Below are 22,266 nucleotides of genomic sequence, written 5' to 3'. Positions count from 1 at the left end.
CACAATGTTTGAAAACATTAATTTAAGATAAACAAAAACATCACACTGGGGACTTATTCATTTAAGGATTGCATGTAAAAATGTCCTCATGTGACAAAATCAAAGTTTATCATTCACCTTACATATATAAAAAAATATGATAATCATTTTATTAGAGTATGCACATAGACCTTGACTTTTTACAGTAGAACTTAACTAAAGTGGATGTGCCAAATTTATTTAATGCATTGTTGCATTTTCAGTCAACTAAGACAGACGTAATATTTTCTGCAAACATTATGAAGGTAAGATTTCAATAAGATGGCATTTTATTTCTATCCTGTACATATGGACTGTACTGTACATTACAGTGGCTGTATGGCTGTTAAATAGTTAATGCAACATTTTTTATACACATCTGGTTTGCAATGCACAGGTCCCATTGGCAGGAATACACACCAGATAACTTGGTCCCTTTTGACGGTGGTATCTCCCTTGTAGTGGGGACAATTAGTGTTTCATTCACACAATAATACGTGCATGTAGCCTCTCGTGAGCACTTGGCATATGAACAAACAAATAAAGCCTCCATTCCCAGAATCTGTACTCTTTGTCCAAGATATGGCAAAAAAAAAAAAAAAAAAAAAGAAGTAATATTAAATATTTGACTTCAACTACCCAGCACAAGCTGGTGTTCCGGCTTTGTACAGTATTTATAGCTGTATATAATGAGCGAATATGCATTTCTGTGACATCCAAAAAGAAACATTAAATACATATAATAGAGCAACCACAGTTTATAATGATTGGTATGAACTGTAAACTCATAAAGCAGCTACTAATTGGGAGATTTAGCTTCCATACGACATCAGCTCTTTCTTCTTTTTTGCAGCGTTCTCGTTCCGGAACATTCCCTGATGCTGTAGTCGTTTGCATATTCCAACATTCCCTTCGCTCTGGACTCCGGATCAGTGCGTCGCCTCTTGGGTGCCGAGTTGGGAGCTGCCAAGGCACTGTGAGAGCTTGGGTGGACGCTGTGCTCTTCCTCTGAGCAGCTCGGTGGAAAAATGCTTTTCACGGCACTTGGGGACAATTCTTGAGGAGTTCGAAAGGCTAATAAGTGGGAGTGCTTTCTTCAGACCATGAATTCATTACTGCCGTACAACACAAGCTGCTGCTGTAAATCTGGGGGCTCCCTGCCGTGGCCCCCAACTTCTCTGGCGAGCCTCTGGGATATATGCCTGCCCCCCCTGAGTTTCTGCTTGCCTTTCTCCTGGTTGTAGGTGCCACGGCTGGTGAACTGCGGCCTCTCGTCAAACGCGCCCTCCACCTCCGCCGTGGGACTGAGGCTGAAACTGTCAGAGCAGGACGCCTGAGATGCGTTCTGGGAGTGGGCCGCGCCTGAGCCGGAGGAGGAGGGGAGGGACCTGGAAGTGGAGTGGAAGCGGAAGCCTCGGGTGGTGTTGGCGACGGGGGAGGGCGACAGCTGGAAGTGCGACGAGGTGGAGAAGGCGGGAACGGCGGAGCAAGAGTCCACCGAATCCAAGGAGTCGTGTTGCCGTCTGAGGGTGCGTTGGCGCGGGCTCTTCACGTCAGATCTCCGGGACCAGGGGGAAGTCAATACAGGACCTCTCTCTGCGTGGAGGATGCAAATACATGAATCCGAACCGTGTCATTTTTAAGACATACACCACAATGTTATCACGGCCTCTTAACCTGCCAAGCGTATTTTCGGACTATAAGGCAAACTTAAATAGCTTTCGTTCTCTCAAAAATTGACAGTGCACCTAACATACAGGACTGTCTCAGAAAATTAGAATATTGTGATAAAGTCCTTTATTTTCTGTAATGCAACTAAAAACCTGAACATGTCATACATTCTGGATTCATTACACATCAACTGAAATATTGCAAGCCTTTTATTATTTTAATATTGCTGATTATGGCATACAGCTCAAGAAAACTCAAAAATCCTATCTCAAAAAATTAGAATATTTCCTCAGACCAAGTAAAAAAAAAAAAGATTTATAACAGCAAAACAAAATCAAACATTTGAAAATGTCAATTAATGCACTCAGTACTTGGTTGGGAATCCTTTTGCACGGATTACTGCATCAATGCGGCGTGGCATGGAGGCAATGAGCCTGTGGCATTGCTGAGGTGTTATGGATGCCCAGGATGCTTCAATAGCGGCCTTTAGCTCATTTGCATTATTGGGTCTGGCGTCTTTCAGCTTCTTCTTCACAATACCCCACAGATTTTCTATGGGGTTTAGGTCAGGGGAGTTGGCAGGCCAATCGAGGACAGTAATGCCATGGTCAGTACACCAGTTACTGGTGGTTTTGGCACTGTGGGCAGGTGCCAGATCATGCTGGAAAATGAAATAATCATCTCCATAGAGCTTTTCAACAGATGGAAGCATGTAGTGCTCTAAAATCTCTTGGGACACAGCTGCATTGACTCTGGACTTGATGAAACACAGTGGACCAACACCAGCAGCTGACATGGCTCCCCAAACCATTGCTGACTGTGGGAACTTCACACTGGATTTCAAGCAACTTGGATTTTGCTCCTCTCCAGCCTTCCTCCAGACTCTAGCGCCTTGACTTCCAAATGAAATACAAAACTTGCTTTCGTCTGAAAACAGGACTCTGTCCAGTGCCTCTTTTCCATAGCCCAAGTCAGACGCTTCTTCTGTTGTCTTGAGTTCAGGAGTGGCTTGACCATGGGAATATGGCTACATGCTTCCATCTGTAGAAAAGCTCTATGGAGATGATGATTTCATTTTCCAGCATGATCTGGCACCTGCCCACAGTGTCAAAACCACCAGTAACTGGTGTACTGACCATGGCATTACTGTCCTCGATTGGCCTGCCAACTCCCCTGACCTGAACCCCATAGAGAATTTGTGGGGTATTGTAAAGAAGAAGCTGAAAGACACCAGACCCAATAATGCAAATGAGCTAAAGGCCGCTATTGAAGCATCCTGGGCATCCATAACACCTCAGCAATGCCACAGGCTGATTGCCTCCATGCCACACTGCATGGAGGCAGTAATCCGTGCAAAAGGATTCCCAAAAAACCAAGTACTGAGTGCATTAATTTACATTTTCAAATGTTTGATTTTGTTTTGCTGTTATAAATCTTTTTTTTTACTTGGTCTGAGGAAATATTCTAATATTTTGAGATGGGATTTTTGAGTTTTCTTAAGCTGTATGCCATAATCAGCAATATTAAAATAATAAAAGGCTTGCAATATTTCAGTTGATGTGTAATGAATCCAGAATGTATGACATTTTCAGGTTTTTAGTTGCATTACAGAAAATAAAGGACTTTATCACAATATTGTAATTTTCTGAGACAGTCCTGTATGTATTAATTCTGGTTGTGGTACATGGTGTAATGATAGGTGTGACCAGTAGATGGCAGTCACACATAAGAGATACATGTGGACTGCAGGTGGACGCCTGTTTAATAAATGATGCTAGGAAGTACCGGTAAGCAAGCAACACAAAAACTTTGTTGTTTCATTGTGAATATAGAACATTACACACGGCGCTCAAAAGTCGGTCAAAAATGTTTTGGTACGACTTTGGTAACCGCTTGATGGATTGTCGGAGCATTTCGGCTACCGTAGTCAGACGTACTGTGCTTCTACATACGGGTATTATTTTGGTGTGTGTATAAGGACCCCAATACAACACCTATTAGGACACTAGTGTTGTCCCGATACCAATATTTTGGTACCGGTACCAAAATGTATTTCGATACTTTTCGATACTTTCTTAATAAAGGGGACCACAAAAAATGGCATTATCGGCTTTATTTTAACAAAAAATCTAAGGGTACATTAAACATATGATTCTTATTGCAAGTTTATCCTTAAATAAAATAGTGAACATAAAAGACAACTTGTCTTTTAGTAATAAGTAAACAAAGGCTCCAAATTTAGCTGCTGACATATGCAGTAACATATTGTGTCATTTTCCATTCTATTATTTTGTCAAAATGATTAAGGACAAGTGGTAGAAAATTAATAATTAATTTACTTTTTAATTTACAGTTAATATATCGACTTACTTTCTCTTTTAACATGTTCTATCTACACTTCTGTTAAAATGGAATAATCACTTATTCTTCTGTTGTTGGGATACTTTACATTAGTTTTGGATAATACCACAAATTTGGGTATCGATCCGATACCAAGTAGTTACAGGATCATACATTGGTCATATTCAAAGTCCTCATGTGTCCAGGGACATATTTCCTGAGTTTATAAACATAATATACATTTTTTTTTTAAACTAATGAAGATGGTGTGATGCCAAAAAATATCAACGTAATCATAGTAATATCGACTAGATACGATACTGTACTTGGTATCATTACAGTGGATGTTAGGTGTAGATCCACCAATTTTGATGCCGGTGAGCTACGGTATGTAGTGAAACATGTTTAGCTATTCCTCGTCCTGCAGGGATGATACTTGTAAGAAACTTACTTTATTTGTTGCCATGGAGGCGAGGATTAGTGATTTAGAAGTAGCTGGACTTTAGCCGCTAGCTAGCTAGCCATGTCTTAAAGCACTTCTTCCTGAGGATGTTTCAGTGTTATAACTTCACCTTTATCGTTAGTTTTTAAGCCAAAATGCGTCCGTTCTCCTTTTTCTGTCTACACACTGTGTCTGCGTGTAAGTACTCCGTGATTGTGCGCTGCCGAACATGCTTGTAGGAGCCTAAATGCTGTTTAAGTTCATTTACATTTTATGGAAGGTGCTTTTTGTTTATTCAGCCAAAATGGGACTATTTACTTTATTAACATGCTTAGAATCATTATAAGGTACACTTCATTTGTAATTATTACATTTGTCTAAATAATTTGATGACGTAACTGTTTGATTGTATATATGGCGGAAGGATCTGTGTGGTAGGTTGGTTTTTGGACACAGTGCATTGTGGGTAATGGCAGTCAGGTGCGGGGGAATTGAGCCACACAGTTTTTTGACCTCACTCTTACGTTTTCTTACTCTTACTTTTTCTAACTCTTTTTTACTGCTTCATTTTGCCATTCATTTGTTCCCACATCGTTATTGTTTTACGTTTTTGAATAATTAAGTGACAAGTAAACGATACAAAACGAAGAGGACCGTCTGGAGTTTTGTTTGTTGTTGCCGCAGCAAGCGGAGCAGGAGAAAGTAGAGGAGCGTCAAGCTAAAAGCTTAATTAGGAATCTACAATGCTCGTCTGCTCGTAAACCAGCAATGTCATGACGTGACGCCAACAGGGGGAGTGAGGGGACCGGTACTTTTTAGAGGCGGTATAGTACCGAATATGATTAATTAGTATCGCGGTACTATACTAATACCGGTATACCGCACAACCCTATAGGAGACATTATCTGGCGTTTTGTTTCGACATATTAAGCCAAACCAACTTTTCTTACCTATTGGTACCCTCTGTTGTGTATTTGGGATTTGCAAATAAGTCCAGTAAATGACTGCAGGGCGCCATGTTTGCTACCAACTTTGAAACCGAATCGGCCATACTCTTTTCTATACACAACTTTGCCCAGACCATGATCATGTGGCCCCCTAGTGGCTGTGTTTATGCGATCTACTGTACAGTAGTTACACTTTTGATACAGTGGCATACCAGAGAAGTCCGAAACGGTCCCTTCAGATTCCACGTTGAGGTTTTCGGAGCTGTCACCTGTGCCGATAGAGGCCTCGGACTCCAGGGTCTCATCGTCCGATGCTCGCGGCTCCAGAGTCAGCATCTCGAAAGTCAACTCCTCTCTAACGGTGCAAACCCCCCACATCAAGCCAGTGAGCATCATTAGATACGCAGTGACAATCAAGTGCAGTGACAGCATTTACTTCTCTTTTTGCAGGTTTTCAATTTGCTCCGTCAGCACTTTCTCTTCCCGCTGCATGGCCGCGTGCTGACATTCCAATATTTCCGGTATCGACTCTGCTCCCTCTTCCCCTTCGCTCTCCACTTCCACGGCGTCTGTCAAAGGCAGTAGGCGTGGACTCACAGGCGGTGACGGCGAGTGGAAGCTCAGTTTACGAAAGGGGCCTTTTCCCTGGAAAATAAATAAAAACGGGGGCGGTTTTACTTCACACTCACTGCAAATCTTATTGCATGCATTAGAAGTTGTTGCGTAGCAAAGGACCAAAGAGGGCAACGCTGTCAGAAACAGAACCCGCAAAGCCCAACACACCTGACAACACACACAGCACATCACTGATCAACACACACTTTACCTTTTTAGTCGCATTTAACTGTGAGATAAACAAATAAAAAGGAAATTAGAAGAGGATTTTTTTTTTCTTTCTTAAAAAAAAAAAGCACCGTCAAGGCCTGTGAGTCCTAGCTGCTTTTTCTTGGTCTATTTTCAAATAACTTTTAGGCTTAGAAATGTTTGCAATGGATGGTTTTCACTAAGCACAAATGATTAATTTCAGTATTTCAATATTCAGACTGATGTAAAATAAAAAAAAGTGTTGTGTTTTAAAGCTTTTCAAGATTTAAAGCCACGTAATGCTGGATGTGAGGACATATGGAAACCAGTATGCATCGTAAATTAAAAAAAAAAAAAAGGCTAAGGGCATTCTTGAACGAGGTAATCTGTACACTATTGAGGGTCAAATAGAACAAAATGTAATCTTTAAATAATTAATTGAAAATGTCAATTGATTATAATTGGAATTCAATACATACATATGTTATCAAATGTGTCATTAATTTATTTATTGTAAAATACAATATTTAATAATTTATTTCAATATTTAAAATAATTATTCAATGATGTCATGATTTAATTAATTATTTCACAATTGTATTATTTATTTTACAATTTAATTAATTATTTCATGTTTTAATTATTTCCTGATTTGATAAATTTTTGTCATGAACTTGTGTTAAATAAACAAATACCACTTCATGAATTTATCTTATCCTACTCAGTGGCCTAGTGGTTAGAGTGTCCGCCCTGAGAACGGTAGGTTGTGGGTTCAAACCCCAGCCGAGTCATACCACAGACTATAAAAAATGGGACCCATTGCCTCCCTGCTTGGCACTCAGCATCAAGGGTTGGAATTGGGGGTTAAATCACCAAAAATAGTTCCCGGGCGTGGCACCGCTGCTGCCCACTGCTCCCCTCACCTCCCTGGGGGTGATCAAGGGGATGGGTCAAATGCAGAGGACAAATTTCACCACACCTAGTGTGTGTGTGACAATCATTGGTACTTTAACTTTAACTTCAAACTCAGCCAGTGGGCGGGTCCTAACACCTGATTGGTTATCCAGCACTCAGCAGAAGAGTACTGATCGATATCTTCATCAGGAAGTGCGGAAATAACTCAGACAACTTCAATAATACATCAACCGCTACATGCTCTTGATCAGCTGATTTTGCTTCCACATGCTCCACAAGTTCTAAAAATACTAACCACTAACTCCCAAATAAGTGAGAGTACGAGTTTCCCCTCCTTCGCTGCCATGTTTTGAAGGTCTTTCAAAGTTCCAGGTTTAGGCCAAAGAAATCTTGAGACGAGATTCCAGTTCGCCCTGCCCACTGATTTTAATTGGTGAGTTTGAGGGATTAAATACATTCATTAAACACACAGGTTCATGAAATAATTGAATACTTGATTAAATTGTGAAATTATTAATTTAATCATGGAATAATAAAATATTGAAATATTTTAATTAAATAAAACAAATTATGTACTTTTACATTAAATAAATTAATGACAAATTAGTAACACATTTATAGATTTGATTATATTTAAAGACACATTTAAGTAATGTATTTATTTATTTAATTTTGTCCCATTTGACCCGCCATAGTGCACTGCATCGGTTACACTTGGCATATCCCAGCATGATTGGAGGTTTGGGTCCACGCTTTGAAATGCCAACTCATGAAAAATAGAAGCGGCGTGATGGCGGGCTAGCGGTGGACGAGGGAGGGGGAAATTATGGTCCACCCATGTCTGGCACGGTTATTAAAATGGCTGAGTGTGAGTGCGCCCAAAATGGATAATGACAACGGGATGACACAGTTCAGGAATGTACAAAACCCAAAACCAGTGAAGTTGGCAAGTGTTAATGGTAAATAAAAACAGAATACAATGAAATTTGCAAATCCATTTCAACTTATATTCAATTGAATAGACTGCAAAGACAAGATACTTAATGTTCGAACTAAGAAATGTAATTTTTTTTTTTGCAAATAATCATTTACTTAGAATTTAATGGCAGCAAAACGTTGCAAAAAAGTTGGCACAGGGGCAATTTTACCACCTTTTAACAACACTCAGTAAACGTTTGGGAACGGAGGAGACCAATTTTTGAAGCTTTTCAGGTGGAATTATTTCCCATTCTTGCTTGATGTACAGCTTAAGTTGTTTAACAGTCCGGGGTCTCCATTGTGGTATTTTCTGCTTTATAATGCACCACACATTTTCAATGGGAGACAGGTTTGGACTACAGGCAGGCCAGTGTAGTACCCACACTCTTTTACTACGAAGCCACGCTGTTTTAACACGTGCAGAATGTGGCTTGCTGAAATAAGCAGGGGCGTCCATGAAAAAGACGTTGCTTGGTTGGCAACATATGTTGCTCCAAAACCTGTATGTACCTTTCAGCATTAATGGTGCCTTCACAGATGTGTAAGTTACCCATGTCTTGGGCACTAATACACCCCCATACCATCACAGGTGCTGGCTTTTCAACTTTGCCCCTATAACAATCAGGATGGTTCTTTTCCTCTTTGGTCCAGAGGACACAACGTCCACAGTTTCCAAAAACAATTTGAAATGTGGACTTGTCAGACCACAGAACACTTTTTCACTTTGCATCAGTCCATCTTGGATGAGCTTGGGCACAGCGAAGCCGGGGGCGTTTCTGGGTGTTGTTGATAAATGGCTTTCGCTTTGCATTGTAGAGTTTTAACTTGCACTTACAGATGTAGCGACCAACTACAGTTACTGACAGTGGTTTTCTGAAGTGTTCCTGAGCCCATGTGGTGATATCCTTTACACACTGATGTCGCTTTTTGATACAGTACCACCTGAGGGATCAAAAGTCACGGGCTTGCCGCTTACGTGCAGTGATTTTTCCAAATTCTCTGAACCTTTAGAGATGATATTACGGACCGTAGATGGTCAAATCCCTAAATTCCTTGCAATAGCTCGTTGAGAAATGTTGTTCTTAAACTGTTCGACAATTTGCTCACGCATTTGTTCACAAAGTGGTGACCCTCGCCCCATCCTTGTTTGTGAATGACTGAGCATTTCATGGAAAATGCTTTTTATACCAAATCATGGCACCCACCTGTTCCCAATTAGCCTGTTCACCTGTGGGATGTTCCAAATAAGTGTTTGATGAGCATTCCTCAACTTTCTCAGTCTTTTTTGCCACTTGTGCCAGCTTTTTTGAAACATGTTGCAGGCATCAAATTCCAAATGAGCTAATGTTTGCAAAAAATAACAACGTTTACCAGTTCGAACGTTAAGTATCTTGTCTTTGCAGTCTATTCAATTGAATATAAGTTGAAAAGGATTTGCAAATCATTGTATTCTGTTTTTATTTATGATTTATTCAACGTGCCAACTGGTTTTGTATTTCGACGGCTATAAAGTGTAAATTTCTGGGTACTGTGGTGGCTTGTTAGGGAGCGAAAGGTCTAAAAATCAACAGATTTTATGGAATTTTTTTTAGAAGTAACAATTACATTGGTGTGATCTTACCATTGACCTTCGAAGGAAGGTTAGTCTGCACTTGGCCTTATTCTCAGCAAACTCCAAGGTGTTAATATCCTTCAGTCGCACTTTGTACTTTGTCATCTGCTCACCTAGGATGAGCTCAACACACCTATGGAGAGACACAAACAAGACAGGAAATACTCGTTCAATATAGTAAATACACCGCAAACACCTGAAGCATTTCCAGGCCTTTCCGGGCACATGTGAGAAAAAACACCACATATAAAAAGTTGGGATATTTGGGTTCAGGCTGAAATTTCAGCGCACTAAATGAGCTTTAACCTTCACAGGTGAACTAAATTTGACTTTCTCTAAACTTTTGCATGCACAAGTTCAATGTTTCACTACTTGCTTGCAAAACTTGCTCTTCTATAACAAGGAACCGAAAAAGCAAGCTCATATCTTAGTCCGTAAAGGACTCATAGCATCCAGATGACCGAATTTTATCCTGATGTATTTTTTGCTCTTAAAAGGGATTTTGGAAGTAATTTTTGAGTACACCCTGGACACGGCCTGTTTATTTAACATTATGAGCAAAAATAAATATAAAAGAATCACCATTTCCAGACTTCCCTGCTCTTCCGTAGCCACCATAGTCTGTGTTTCCCCATGCTCTTTCTGCATTTTCTCAAGCATCTCAAAGAAAAACATCAGTGGAAGAGGACACAAAATAGAATACTAGCGGCTTACCCTCTTTTTTTGCTCGCTTTTGATTGCCGGGTCTACACTTTTTTCTTTGCTTTTCTGCAGGTTCTGACTTTAATTGTACTTTAATTTATTCCATCCACACTTGGACCAAAACCTTTCTTCTCCAAAGTCAGAATCATTACAATAATTTTCGCTAAGTCCACTCCTCTCGCTTGTTCCATCCCATTTCACGCGGGTCAATTTTACAGGAGAGGTCCATAATTTGCTTATATTACCATAATTTGGAAATGTAGGCAGGCTGACCACTTCTTTAGTTGTAGTGCTACTTAAATTCTGCCTAAAAATAACATGATTTAGGATGAAGATGCTACCAAAAACATACTAAACAATATACAAATTGCAGGTGATGTCAGCAGGCTGATGAGAAACTTATTTTTTTTTGCAAATAATCATTTATTTAGATTTTAATGGCAGCAAAACGTTGCAAAAAAGTTGGTAGAGGGGCATTTTTACCACTGTGTTACATGGCCTTTCCTTTTAACAACACTCAGTAAACGTTTGGGAACTGAGGAGACCATTTTTTGAAGCTTTCAGGTGGAATTCTTTCCCATTCTTGCTTGATGTGCAGCTTAAGTTGTTCAACAGTCCGGGGTCTCCGTTGTGGTATTTTCCGCTTCATAATGCGCCACACATTTTCAATGGGAGACAGGTCTGGACTACAGGCAGGCCAGTCTAGTACCCACACTCTTTTACTACGAAGCCACGCTGTTGTAACACGTGCAGAATGTGGCTTGCTGAAATAAGCAGGGGCGTCCATGAAAAAGACGTTGCTTGGATGGCAACATATGTTGCTCCAAAACCTGTATGTACCTTTCAGCATTAATGGTGCCTTCACAGATGTGTAAGTTACCCATGCCTTGGGCACTAATACACCCCCATACCATCACAGATGCTGCCTTTTGAACTTTGTGCCTATAACTATCCGGGTGGTTCTTTTCCTCTTTGGTCTGGAGGACACAACGTCCACAGTTTTCAAAAACAATTTGATATGTGGACTCGTCAGACCACAGAACACTTTTTCACTTTGCATCAGTCCATCTTGGATGAGCTCAGGCCCAGCGAAGCGTTTCTGGGTGTTGTTGATAAATGGCTTTCGCTTTGCATAGTAGAGTTTTAACTTGCACTTACAGATGTAGCGACCAACTGTAGTTACTGACAGTGGTTTTCTGAAGTGTTCCTGAGCCCATGTGGTGATATCCTTTACACACTGATGTCGCTTTTTGATACAGTACCACCTGAGGGATCGAAAGTCACGGGCTTGCCGCTTACATGCAGTGATTTTTCCAAATTCTCTGAACCTTTAGAGATGATATTACGGACCGTAGATGGTCAAATCTAAGCCCGCCCACATTTCGGAGCTAAAAGTGAACGTTGCAAAAAGTGCTGAAACTCGTTGGAAAAAGGGTCTGAAATCACTACTATGTCTATTTTCGGGGAAATTCTACTTGTAGACATAATTTTTATGTCCAGGCTTATGAAATAAGTGCCAATGTTGTCAGCTTTAGAGTGGCCTTTTAATTTGCCCAAGATAATCTAAATGGTCTAAAAGAGTATGTAAAAACAAATCAATTTCTAGGGCCTTGTTCACACTGCAGGTCAATTCCGATTTTTTTTGTCCATATGCAACCTGTATCAGATTTTTCCATGTTTGTGTGAACAGCGCAATTCCAAATGTTTATATCCGACCCAGACCTCTTTCGTATGTGGATGTAAATTGGATATGTATGCGATGCGTCCTCAATGTCGCATTCATAGGACCATAACGTCATCAAAAAGAGATAAGCGTCATAATTCTTCGCCAAAATAGACGGTTACAAAAAAATAGTTGACGACGGAGCAGAAAAGAGGTAAAATACAGTGTTTTAGGAACTCACGTGAAACTTCCACCACTCCTGTCTTCGACTGCTTGCCCACAGACACGCTCTTCAAGCAGACATCAAAGCAAAATAGCCCATAAAACTGCCAGAACCAAAATACTTTTATTTGTTAGTCTTCTACCCGCAATAATTTGGTTCAGAAAATGTTGACTTTGATTGCACAAAATCCTTGAAATTGCCACAAATGCGCCAGTACAACGGCACAGCGGTGGAGATGGTAAGCAGCACCAAGTTCCTGGGGGTGCAGATAACTGACAATATAACCTTGTAAAAAGAGCTCAGCAGCGCATGCACTTTTTGCGTCGGATGAAAAGAGCACAGCTCCCTCCCCACATTCTCAGCACATTCTACAGAGGCACTATAGAGAGCCTGCTGACCAACAGCATCTCTGTCTGGACTGGAGCCTGTAGTGCCTCAGACTGGAAGTCTCTCCAAAAAGTGGTGAGGACGGCGGAAAAGATCATCAGGACTCCTCTCCCTCCTATCCAGGAGATCGCAAAAAGCCGCTGCCTGACCAGGGCTCAGAAAATCTGCAAAGACTCCTCCCACCCCCACCAAGGACTGTTTTCACTGCTGGACTCTAGAAAGAGGTTCCGCAGCCTCCGAAGCAGAACCTCCAGGTTCTGTAACAGCTTCTTCCCTCAGGCCGTAAGACTCTTGAACGCATCATAATTAAATTATCCCCTCAACTCCCCCCAAAATGGATTAACTCGTGGGAATAAAAAAGACAATATAACATACATCCATAAATGTGGACGCATGTGGAAACGTGCAATATAATTATCTGTACAGTAACCTATTTATGTATTTATATATGCACCTTATTGCTTTTTTATCCTGCACTACCATGAGCTAATTAAATAAAATGTTGTTCTTATCTGTACTGTAAAGTTCAAATTTGAATGACAATAAAAAGGAAGTCTAAGTCTAAGTCTAAGTACTAAAAGCTATTAGAGTGGAAGCCATGTTTTATTCCGTGAACGCTGCATTGCGTGTGACATCATGACGTCATGTCTGCATGCAGGCCAGATTGCATTCACAATAGAAATGGCATTTTTGGGACAAGCAGTAGAAAATGGATGGATGGATGGATGTTTTGTAATGTGAACGGCTACTAAAAAGATCGGATTTGACAAAAAAATCAGAATTGGATATTCGACTCATAAGCCCATAGCCTAAGTTAACTTACTTTTTTACCTTTATTTAAAACGCTAGCTCAGTGGTTCTTAACCTGGGTTCGATCGAACCCTAGGGGTTCGGTGAGTCGGCCTCAGGGGTTCGGCGGACTTCTCCCTATCGGCGTATTACGGATACGGCAACAGCTGACTGATTTGCAGGTGTGTAATTTGTTGTGAGTTTATGCACTGTTAGTTTTGTTGTTTGAACAAGGTGATGTTCATGCACGGTTCATTTTATGCACCAGTAAGAAAACATGGTAACACTTTAGTATGGGGAACATATTCACCATTAATTAGTTGCTTATTAACATGCAAATTAGTAACATATTGGCTCTTAACTAGTCATTATTAAGTACTTATTAATGCCTTATTCGGCATGGCCTTATTATAACCCTAACCCTTTAACCCTGACCCTAACCCTAACCCTAACCATCCATTTTCTACCGCTTATTCCCTTCGGGGTCGTGGGGGGTGCAGGAGCCTATCTCAGCTACAATCGGGTGGAAGGCGGAGTACACCCTGGACAAGTCGCCACCTCATCACAGGGCCAACACAGATTGACAGACAACATTCACACTCACATTCACACACTAAGGCCAATTTAGTGTTGCCAATCAACCTATCCCCAGGTGCATGTCTAACCAAATAACTCTAAATTAAGTCTTTATTACTTGGAATATGTTCCCCTAATGTCCAAATAACTCTAAATTAAGTCTTTGTTACTTAGAATATGTTCCCCATACTAAAGTGTTACCAAAAACATATAACTTTGTCTTGAATTTGAAAAAAAAAAAAACATTTTATTTTTCCCTAAAGAAGGGTTCGGTGAATGCGCATATGAAACTGTTGGGGTTCGGTACCTCCAACAAGGTTAAGAACCACTGCGCTAGCTGTATGATAATTGAGATGGCATACCAAAACCGGGCTTAGCCAGCATTTTCGTCAAACAGTCCCACTTCCAAAAACATGCACCTGGGGATAGGTTGATTGGCAACACTAAATTGGCCCTAGTGTGTGAATGTGAGTGTGAATGTTGTCTGTCTATCTGTGTTGGCCCTGTGATGAGGTGGCGACTTGTCCAGGGTGTACCCCGCCTTCCGCCCGATTGTAGCTGAGATAGGCTCCAGCGCCCCCCGCGACCCCGAAGGGAATAAGCGGTAGAAAATGGATGGATGGAGAATCTTACAAAAATGGAGCATACAAAAACCGAGGCAACACTGTAGTTACGAAATTGAATGACTGTCGAAGCGACCCGTCATGACGTCATGTCCGCATGCGGGTCAGATTGTGTTCACATTAGACATCGCACTTTATTTTGTAATGTGAACGGCCACTAAATAGATTGGATTTTAATTGGACATCAGACCCCATCAGCTCCCAATTAATGAGTGTATTTCTAAAATGAATTGTGATACATTTGCTTTTCAGTTTTTGCAGTGTCCATTTGACAAAATGAGTACGACATTGAGTTTTTCACTTGAGTACAGGTGCAGGCTGCTTACGCTGTGGTTTTGCTGATGTCCTGGACGCTCTGAAGAGGGTCAATAGAGTCCGGGCAGCGCAGGATACACGGGGCAAAAACTATGGCCAAGGCATTAGCTGACATACGGTTGGTCTCCTCTTGCAAAGCAATCCTGAAAGCATGGATTTAGTGTCAAAATATCCGGCCTGAGTTACATGTAAAAGTCTAATCAAATTCAAATTTTCATTAGATCTCAATTTTCATTACCTGACAAGATGAAATATGAGCCGTTCGAGGGTATTCAGGTGAGTTCTGCTTAGCTGGTCGACGATTGAATACACCCCTCTGATCATTTCTTTCCTATCCTGCAAAGCTGAGAAGGCAGAATCACATTTGTATGATGAGGGGCTCGCTTGTGAAGAGACTGTCCGGCGAGGGATGGAGGGGGGCACTTACCCATAGCCCGTATAAACTCCCCATACAGCTCGAACGTCATCAGAGGACTCGGCAGGTCTCGCAGCCACTGCTTCAAGACACTAGCTATCACATGGATGTTGTAGTCGTCCAGATTCATGCTCTCCACATCTGTGGCATCGCAGACACAACACAGTTAAAGTACTTCAATTCAACAATATCCAATTTCAAAACTACTGCTGGCTAAAAGTTACCTGTGTCAAGTCCATGCTTGAGTTCTTTGATTTTATTGGTGGAGCCCGATTTACGATAAATTCCCTCGGTGTAGAGACCGTGCATTTCGATGTAGTTGATGAGCCTCTCCACCACCAGGGGCACTGTTCGCTCGTCATTTGTCAGACGGGACACCTCAACACCAAATTGTTTGGGCGAAAGCTCTGGGTCGAACTATTCAGAGACACAAAAGCAATGGACGGTCAAAAAGGGCAGAGATACAAATGCAGTATAAAACGCAGAGAACGCAGAACCTAAATGCAACAAAGTCCTGAATTCAGACGGTAATGTGGATCACCTCTAAAATGTAATCACCGGTTTGTTCCTTATCCTATTTCTGACATTTCCTGAAAGTTTAATCAAAATGCTCCAATAACTTTTTGAGCTAAAGGAGCAAAGCCTCTTATTAGTCATCCACTTTCTTTGTCTCTGTGGGTGGAGGCGGGACCGCAAGAATACGCACACAGAAGTCGAAGCTTGTTATGTAAATGTAAAATAACACAGGAGAAACGAACCCTCAAATCAGCTCCAAAATGTGTTCATTGCGGATTTCGAACAGTTCCTAAAGTTAGATGAAAATCCGGCCATAACCTAGAATGAAAGCAACGAAGTGAACGCTCTTGTCTAGTCACCGACTGAATTCCGTCGGAATTGATTCTCAAAATCAGTCGTGTGCTTTTCTGTTTAGACTGAGCGTTCAACCGGAAGTACAAGTGCTGTTTCGTCTACTATTCGCCCATAGGGTTTAATAATAATAATAATAATAATAACAATAACAATGGATTAGATTTGATATCGCGTTTTTCTATTATTAGATACTCAAAGCGCTCACAGAAAAGTGGGAACCCATCATTCATTCACACCTGGTGGTGGTAAGCTACATTTGTAGCCACAGCTGCCCTGGGGTAGACTGACGGAAGCGAGGCTGCCAGTTTGCGCCTACGGCCCCTTCGACCACCACCTATCATTCATTCATCATTCATTCACCAGTGTGAGCGGCACCGGGGGCAATGGTGAAGTGTCCTGCCCAAGGACACAACGGCAGCGATTTGGATGTCAAGAGCCGGGGAGCGAACCTGCAACCCTCAGGTTTCTGGCACGGCCGCTCTACCCACTACGCCATACCGCTGCGGTTTCTACTCATATGGATTCTTCATTCATCACTCAAAGAAACGTTTGCGTGTGATGAATACGCTGTTATCATTAGCTAACATGCTAACACGTTTATGGGTGTCTGTTATTTTTATTAACTTTCAATGGCATTCTTTTTGTATTATTTCAGTTTTGTAAATTCACCAAAACGTCACTGTAGAGTTATTGAGTCTGTTTAGCTGATTGGAGAGCAGCCAGTGGGTCCATGACGATGACTTCTGTTTTGTTTGATCAGCCGTTTTACTGCTGTGTAACAGGCACCATTTGGAAACAATTAATGTATATAAGTAAACACATTTACAGAGTGTTTCTGTGTAAATATTTATTTTGCATTGCATATTTCTGCGGCTGATTGTCCGGTGCGGCTAACATATGGAAAACTATTGATTTCTTCTCAAATTCAGTGAGTGCGGCTTACATACCAGTGCGCTTTATAGTCTAGAAAATACAGTATTTTGCTAACTAACTGACAGACAAACCAACGTCAACTATCACATAAGCTCCTGGCCGAGGTAATACACTGTAATGGTCTAATACAGTGACTCTCAAACTGTGATACGTGTGCCACTGGTGGTACGCCAAATAATCACTTTGTTAAATATTCAAACACAGTTTAACTGTTTAAACTGTGTGTAAAGTAACAGAGGCCAAACATATGAACTATATGTTTTTAAATAAAAACTAGGGATGTCCGATAACGGCTTTTTGCCGATATCCGATATTCCGATATTGTCCAACTCTTTAATTACCGATACCGATATCAACGGATATATGCAGTCGTGGAATTAACACATTATTATGCCTAATTTGGACAACCAGGTATGGTTAAGATAAGGTACTTTTTAAAAAATTAATAAAATAAGATAAATGAATTAAAAACATTTTCTTGAATAAAAAAGAAAGTAAAACAATATAAAAACAGTTAGAAACTAGTAATTAATGAAAATGAGTACAAATTAACTGTTAAAGGTTAGTACTATTAGTGGACCAGCAGCACGCACAATCATGTGTGCTTACGGACTGTATCCCTTGCAAACTGTATTGATATATATTGATATATAATGTAGGAACCAGAATATTAATAACAGAAAGAAACAACCCTTTTGTGTGAATGAGTGTGAATGAGTGTAAATGGGGAAGGAAGGTTTTTTGGGTTGGTGCACTAATTGTAAGTGTATCTTGTGTTTTTTATGTTGATTTAATAAAAAAATAAAAAATTAAAAAAAATTAAAAAAACGATACTGATAATAAAAAAAACGATACCGATAATTTCCAATATTACATTTTAACACATTTATCGGCCGATAATATCGGACATCTCTAATAAAAACCTCTGCCATGTTTTGAATGAATACTTGGTAATATTAGCAATTATGAAACCAGTGGTTCTCAAACTTTGTTCACCAAAAACCACCTCAGAAAAAACTTGATTCTCCAAGTACCAACCAAAATGACCAACATCAAAACACAGTAGCATAGTAGGCCCATCAAAGAGTAAAAAACTATGGTAGTCGTGATAGTAGTAACTTACCAAAAACATGTATTTGAGCCAAAACGACACAATCGCAATCATGAGACTTTACAGAGTATGGCTGACTCACCTTCTTACTGCATTTGCTGGTCGTCTTTTGGCAGCACTTTCTGTGGCAGGCGTACCGGCACACTGGATTAACACAGCCAGAAAAATCAAAGGCATCATTCCTATTGTCCACAGAAAGGCAGTGCCTCCTCATGTTTGAGTGTTGCGCCGAGCGCGACAAGTACTAAATAGTCCCAGCAAAACAAGATAAATTGTAAGCAGCAAATTCTGGAGTGTCTGAGCCACAGACCCCATGAGTCCAGTTGAAGACAATCTAATTAGGACTGAAAAGGGTGTGTGTTATAGCAAGTTTGTGTGTAAAGCACAATGATATTTGTGTATTTGCAGTGGTAAACATCATCAGAGCTTAATCAAGTAAGATGTTTTTTTTTCAAATGTTACTGTTATAATTATGTGAACCACCACAGCACTGGAAGGCAGCATATTCTATTAAGCAATCAGCCAAAGATTTATTGACTTTTTAATGCAATAAGTTATAATTTTAATACACATTACAGTGAAATCTTGACTGACCAACTTAATTACTTCTTGAACAGGGTTTGTAAATTGAACCAAATTTCTCCCTAAGAAACAATATAAATATGAACAATGGGTCCCAGCCTTGACAAAAGTCTATATTTTAGTAAACTCGGCCACCTACTCAGTGGCCTAGTGGTTAGAGTGTCCGCCCTGAGATCGGTAGGTTGTGAGTTCAAACCCCGGCCGAGTCATACCAAAGACTATAAAAATGGGACCCATTACCTCCCTGCTTGGCACTCAGCATCAAGGGTTGGACTTGGGGGTTAAATCACCAAAAATGATTCCCGGGCGCAGCCACCGCTGCTGCCCACTGCTCCCCTCACCTCCCAGGGGGTGATCAAGGATGATGGGTCAAATGCAGAGAATAATTTTGCCACACCTAGTGTGTGTGTGACAATCATTGGTACTTTAACTTTAACTTTTAACTTTAAATAGTATATATCTGTATCATGAATCAATTTAAGTGGACCCCGACTTAAACAAGTTGAAAAATGTATTCGGGTGTTACCATTTAGTGGTCAATTGTACGGAATATGTACTTCACTGTGCAATCTACTAATACAAGTTTCAATCAATCAATCAATCAATGAACACAATATAATGTGCAATACAGTACTGTATATCAAGCAAACATAACAAGGTGGTGATGGATGAACTTTATTTGTAATAAAATCTAAACAAAAACGACGAGCTGAACTGTCCTCGTAAACAGCCGCCCTGCCGACACGCACACACACTGCCTTGATTTGTTTTACTGTGAATTCCTGGCAACCACAGGTGCCGGTGTTTTACCGTAAGTTCTCTATTTTGTAAACAGGTTAACAATATATCCGATTTTTTCATAGTAATTTACCATAAGCAAAAACAGTTATCAACTGTAAAATTAACACCAACTTCACCGTGACTGTATTCTTTAAGGTGAATTTCTGGCAACCACAGCTGCCAGTATTTTACCGTATATTGTGCAGATTTTTAAAACATTTTTGTACAGTGTATCTACATTCTCTATCGATGTTGATTCATTTCACACAAAAGAGAACAGATACGTTGCATAGATCCAAAAATGTGTACAAAAAGAAACTAGCAACACAAAGTTTTTCCTTGGATATGTTTGGACTTACATTTGCAAACACAAGCACGGTCCATCATCCATATGAGAGATGAGCAGTATTCACAGTATGTGGGGATGCTGTACTGGGTGGATTTGAAGATGTGACCGTTATGTTCCTCCACCTGCAGATGGCAGTAGAGTACATGTTTTGTTAAGGTTTAACACTTCATGACAGTACACAATATGGATTAAAAAGTACCAGGACACACCCCTCAATTATGTACCATAATCACTCAGAGGTTTGGTTGGAGTTCTTAGAGTCTTAATACATAACATGTAACCTTAATACTATCAGAGTGACCCCATCAGAGTACCTCACTGAAGTGAAGTGAAGTGAATTATATTTATATAGCGCTTTTCTCTAGTGACTCAGAGCGCTTTACATAGTGAAACCCAATATCTAAGTTACATTTTGAAACCAGTGTGGGTGGCACTGGGAGCAGGTGGGTAAAGTGTCTTGCCCAAGGACACAACGGCAGTGACGACGATGGCAGAAGCAGGGATCGAACCCGGAACCCTCAAGTTGCTGGCACGGCCGCTCTACCAACCGAGCTATAACGCCCACTGAACAATAAACTATCGTGTTAATTTCCATATCGTATTATTAGTTTTAGCCTTTTTGAGGCGGGAAAAGTCATAAATGAGTTTGTCTATGGGGAACACCGATAGCTGTGTTCCTGTGTTTTTGTGTGTAAAATACAAGCGAGCATCCAAAATATTTTGCACATTTGTGTGTTTTGGTCCTTGAATTTTTGTTTCATGAAAAGAAATTGAAAAACAAATAACGTTTTGGGTCAGTGTATGTTTTGGTCATTGAATGTTCTTTTCATGAATGCGGAAAAAAAAAAAGAACGTTAAGAATTTTATTTTGAAATTGAAAAACAAAGCGTTTTTCTTGTTTTAGTGTCGAAAAATAACATTGATCCATGATTATCTGGTCTATTTGACACAGGATACGACAACACTCGTCTTGAAGTATCAACTTCCGGTTCCAGTATTAGAATACTGTATGTTTTTGGTCCTTTTTTTTCTGCCCACTAGTGATTTTAATTTGTGTTACACAATGTATAAAAGGAAAATCAAGCCGTTTTTATGTAACTAAATGTTTGCCTTTGGACATGAAAAGAGAAAAACGCTCTGTTTTTCAATATACTTATTTGTATTTCAATAAACCAATCTTTTTTTTCCTCATTTTCTCAAAAAACTGAATGACCCAAAAATACATTGACTGTTTTGGGTTTATTTGAATTTAAATTTGAATTGTTTTTTATAAAATTGAAAAAACGAGGTATTTTCCGCACCATAAGGCACACCTAAAAACCTCAAATTTTCTCAAAAGCTGACAGAGCGCCTTTATAATCCGGTCGGTGCGCCTTATATATGGACCAATATTGAGCCACAACAGGTCTCGCAACTACGGGATGCATAACGTAACCCCAGCCTCTACTGTAGCGTCTATTCTATGCGCCTTATAATGCGGTGCGCCTTATATATGAACACAGTTTTAAAATAGGCCATTCATTGAAGGTGCGCCTTATAGTGCGGAAAATACGGAAATCACAAGATCTAAAATAAATATTTTATATTTGATATAATAACATATTTAATCACCTGTCAAAAGAAACGAGAGAAAAAAACGGGCAAAACAGTTAATTGAAATATAAAATGGAAAATAAAACAGTTTTTTTAAATGTATGTATTGCTTTTTGACAAGAAAAAATAAAATCAATTTTATTTTGTAATAAACCAATTGTTTGTTTTTGAATTTCCATTCATAAAACAACAATTCAATGACCAAAACATACACTGACCCGAAATCTAAAATTCAATTCAACTATTAACATCCTGAGTTGAAGACAGCACTACTAGGTTTATACTGAATTAATGCTATCATTATTTTTTGATTAAACGGATTAATGGAATGCGTTAACTTTACTTAATACAACAAATGTAACACTTTACAAATACATTTTGGACAATGCTATGCTTTACCTGACCTGTCCTTTAACCCTATGAACACATTTTAGGCTGAACTACAACAGATATTGTTAGCCAGGCCCTCCTCCTGTCAGAGACCACTGAGCACACAAATATTTCTTTGGACAAGTATCACAAAGAGACACTGCATGTTTTGTTTACATAATTGAAGTGTAGTAAACTTACAATGTCTGCATCTTTCTTCCTTCGCTTTTTGCGTTCAGGTTTAGGTTGCTGTATGAAA

The 22,266-nt window shown here is 40.0% G+C and overlaps 1 protein-coding gene across 7 annotated transcripts in view; it reads right to left on the bottom strand.

Moving 5' to 3' along the window:
* Positions 1-214: 214 nt before the first annotated feature.
* Positions 215-22,266, bottom strand: part of myo9aa (myosin IXAa) — a 256,934-nt gene continuing 234,882 nt past the window's right edge. For 5 of the 7 annotated variants that reach the window (XM_061974888.2, XM_061974893.2, XM_061974890.2 and 2 more), the window contains 12 exons: positions 22,209-22,256; positions 20,056-20,167; positions 18,417-18,478; positions 15,645-15,837; positions 15,433-15,561; positions 15,244-15,349; positions 15,017-15,148; positions 9,737-9,860; positions 6,245-6,262; positions 5,855-6,063; positions 5,631-5,773; positions 215-1,614 (listed from right to left, as the gene is read on the bottom strand). In XM_061974888.2, coding sequence (XP_061830872.2) covers positions 1,115-1,614; positions 5,631-5,773; positions 5,855-6,063; positions 6,245-6,262; positions 9,737-9,860; positions 15,017-15,148; positions 15,244-15,349; positions 15,433-15,561; positions 15,645-15,837; positions 18,417-18,478; positions 20,056-20,167; positions 22,209-22,256 — 1,776 coding nt within the window. In that variant the 3' untranslated portion in view covers positions 215-1,114. The remainder of the gene's footprint in view (positions 1,615-5,630; positions 5,774-5,854; positions 6,064-6,244; positions 6,263-9,736; positions 9,861-15,016; positions 15,149-15,243; positions 15,350-15,432; positions 15,562-15,644; positions 15,838-18,416; positions 18,479-20,055; positions 20,168-22,208; positions 22,257-22,266) is intronic. The other 2 variants (XM_061974889.2, XM_061974894.2) reach the window with 1 other exon arrangement.

Source organism: Nerophis lumbriciformis, linkage group LG15 (assembly GCF_033978685.3).
Source record: "Nerophis lumbriciformis linkage group LG15, RoL_Nlum_v2.1, whole genome shotgun sequence".
In the NCBI taxonomy this organism is placed as follows: Eukaryota; Metazoa; Chordata; class Actinopteri; order Syngnathiformes; family Syngnathidae; genus Nerophis; species Nerophis lumbriciformis.
This window is presented reverse-complemented; position numbering and strand designations above follow the sequence as displayed.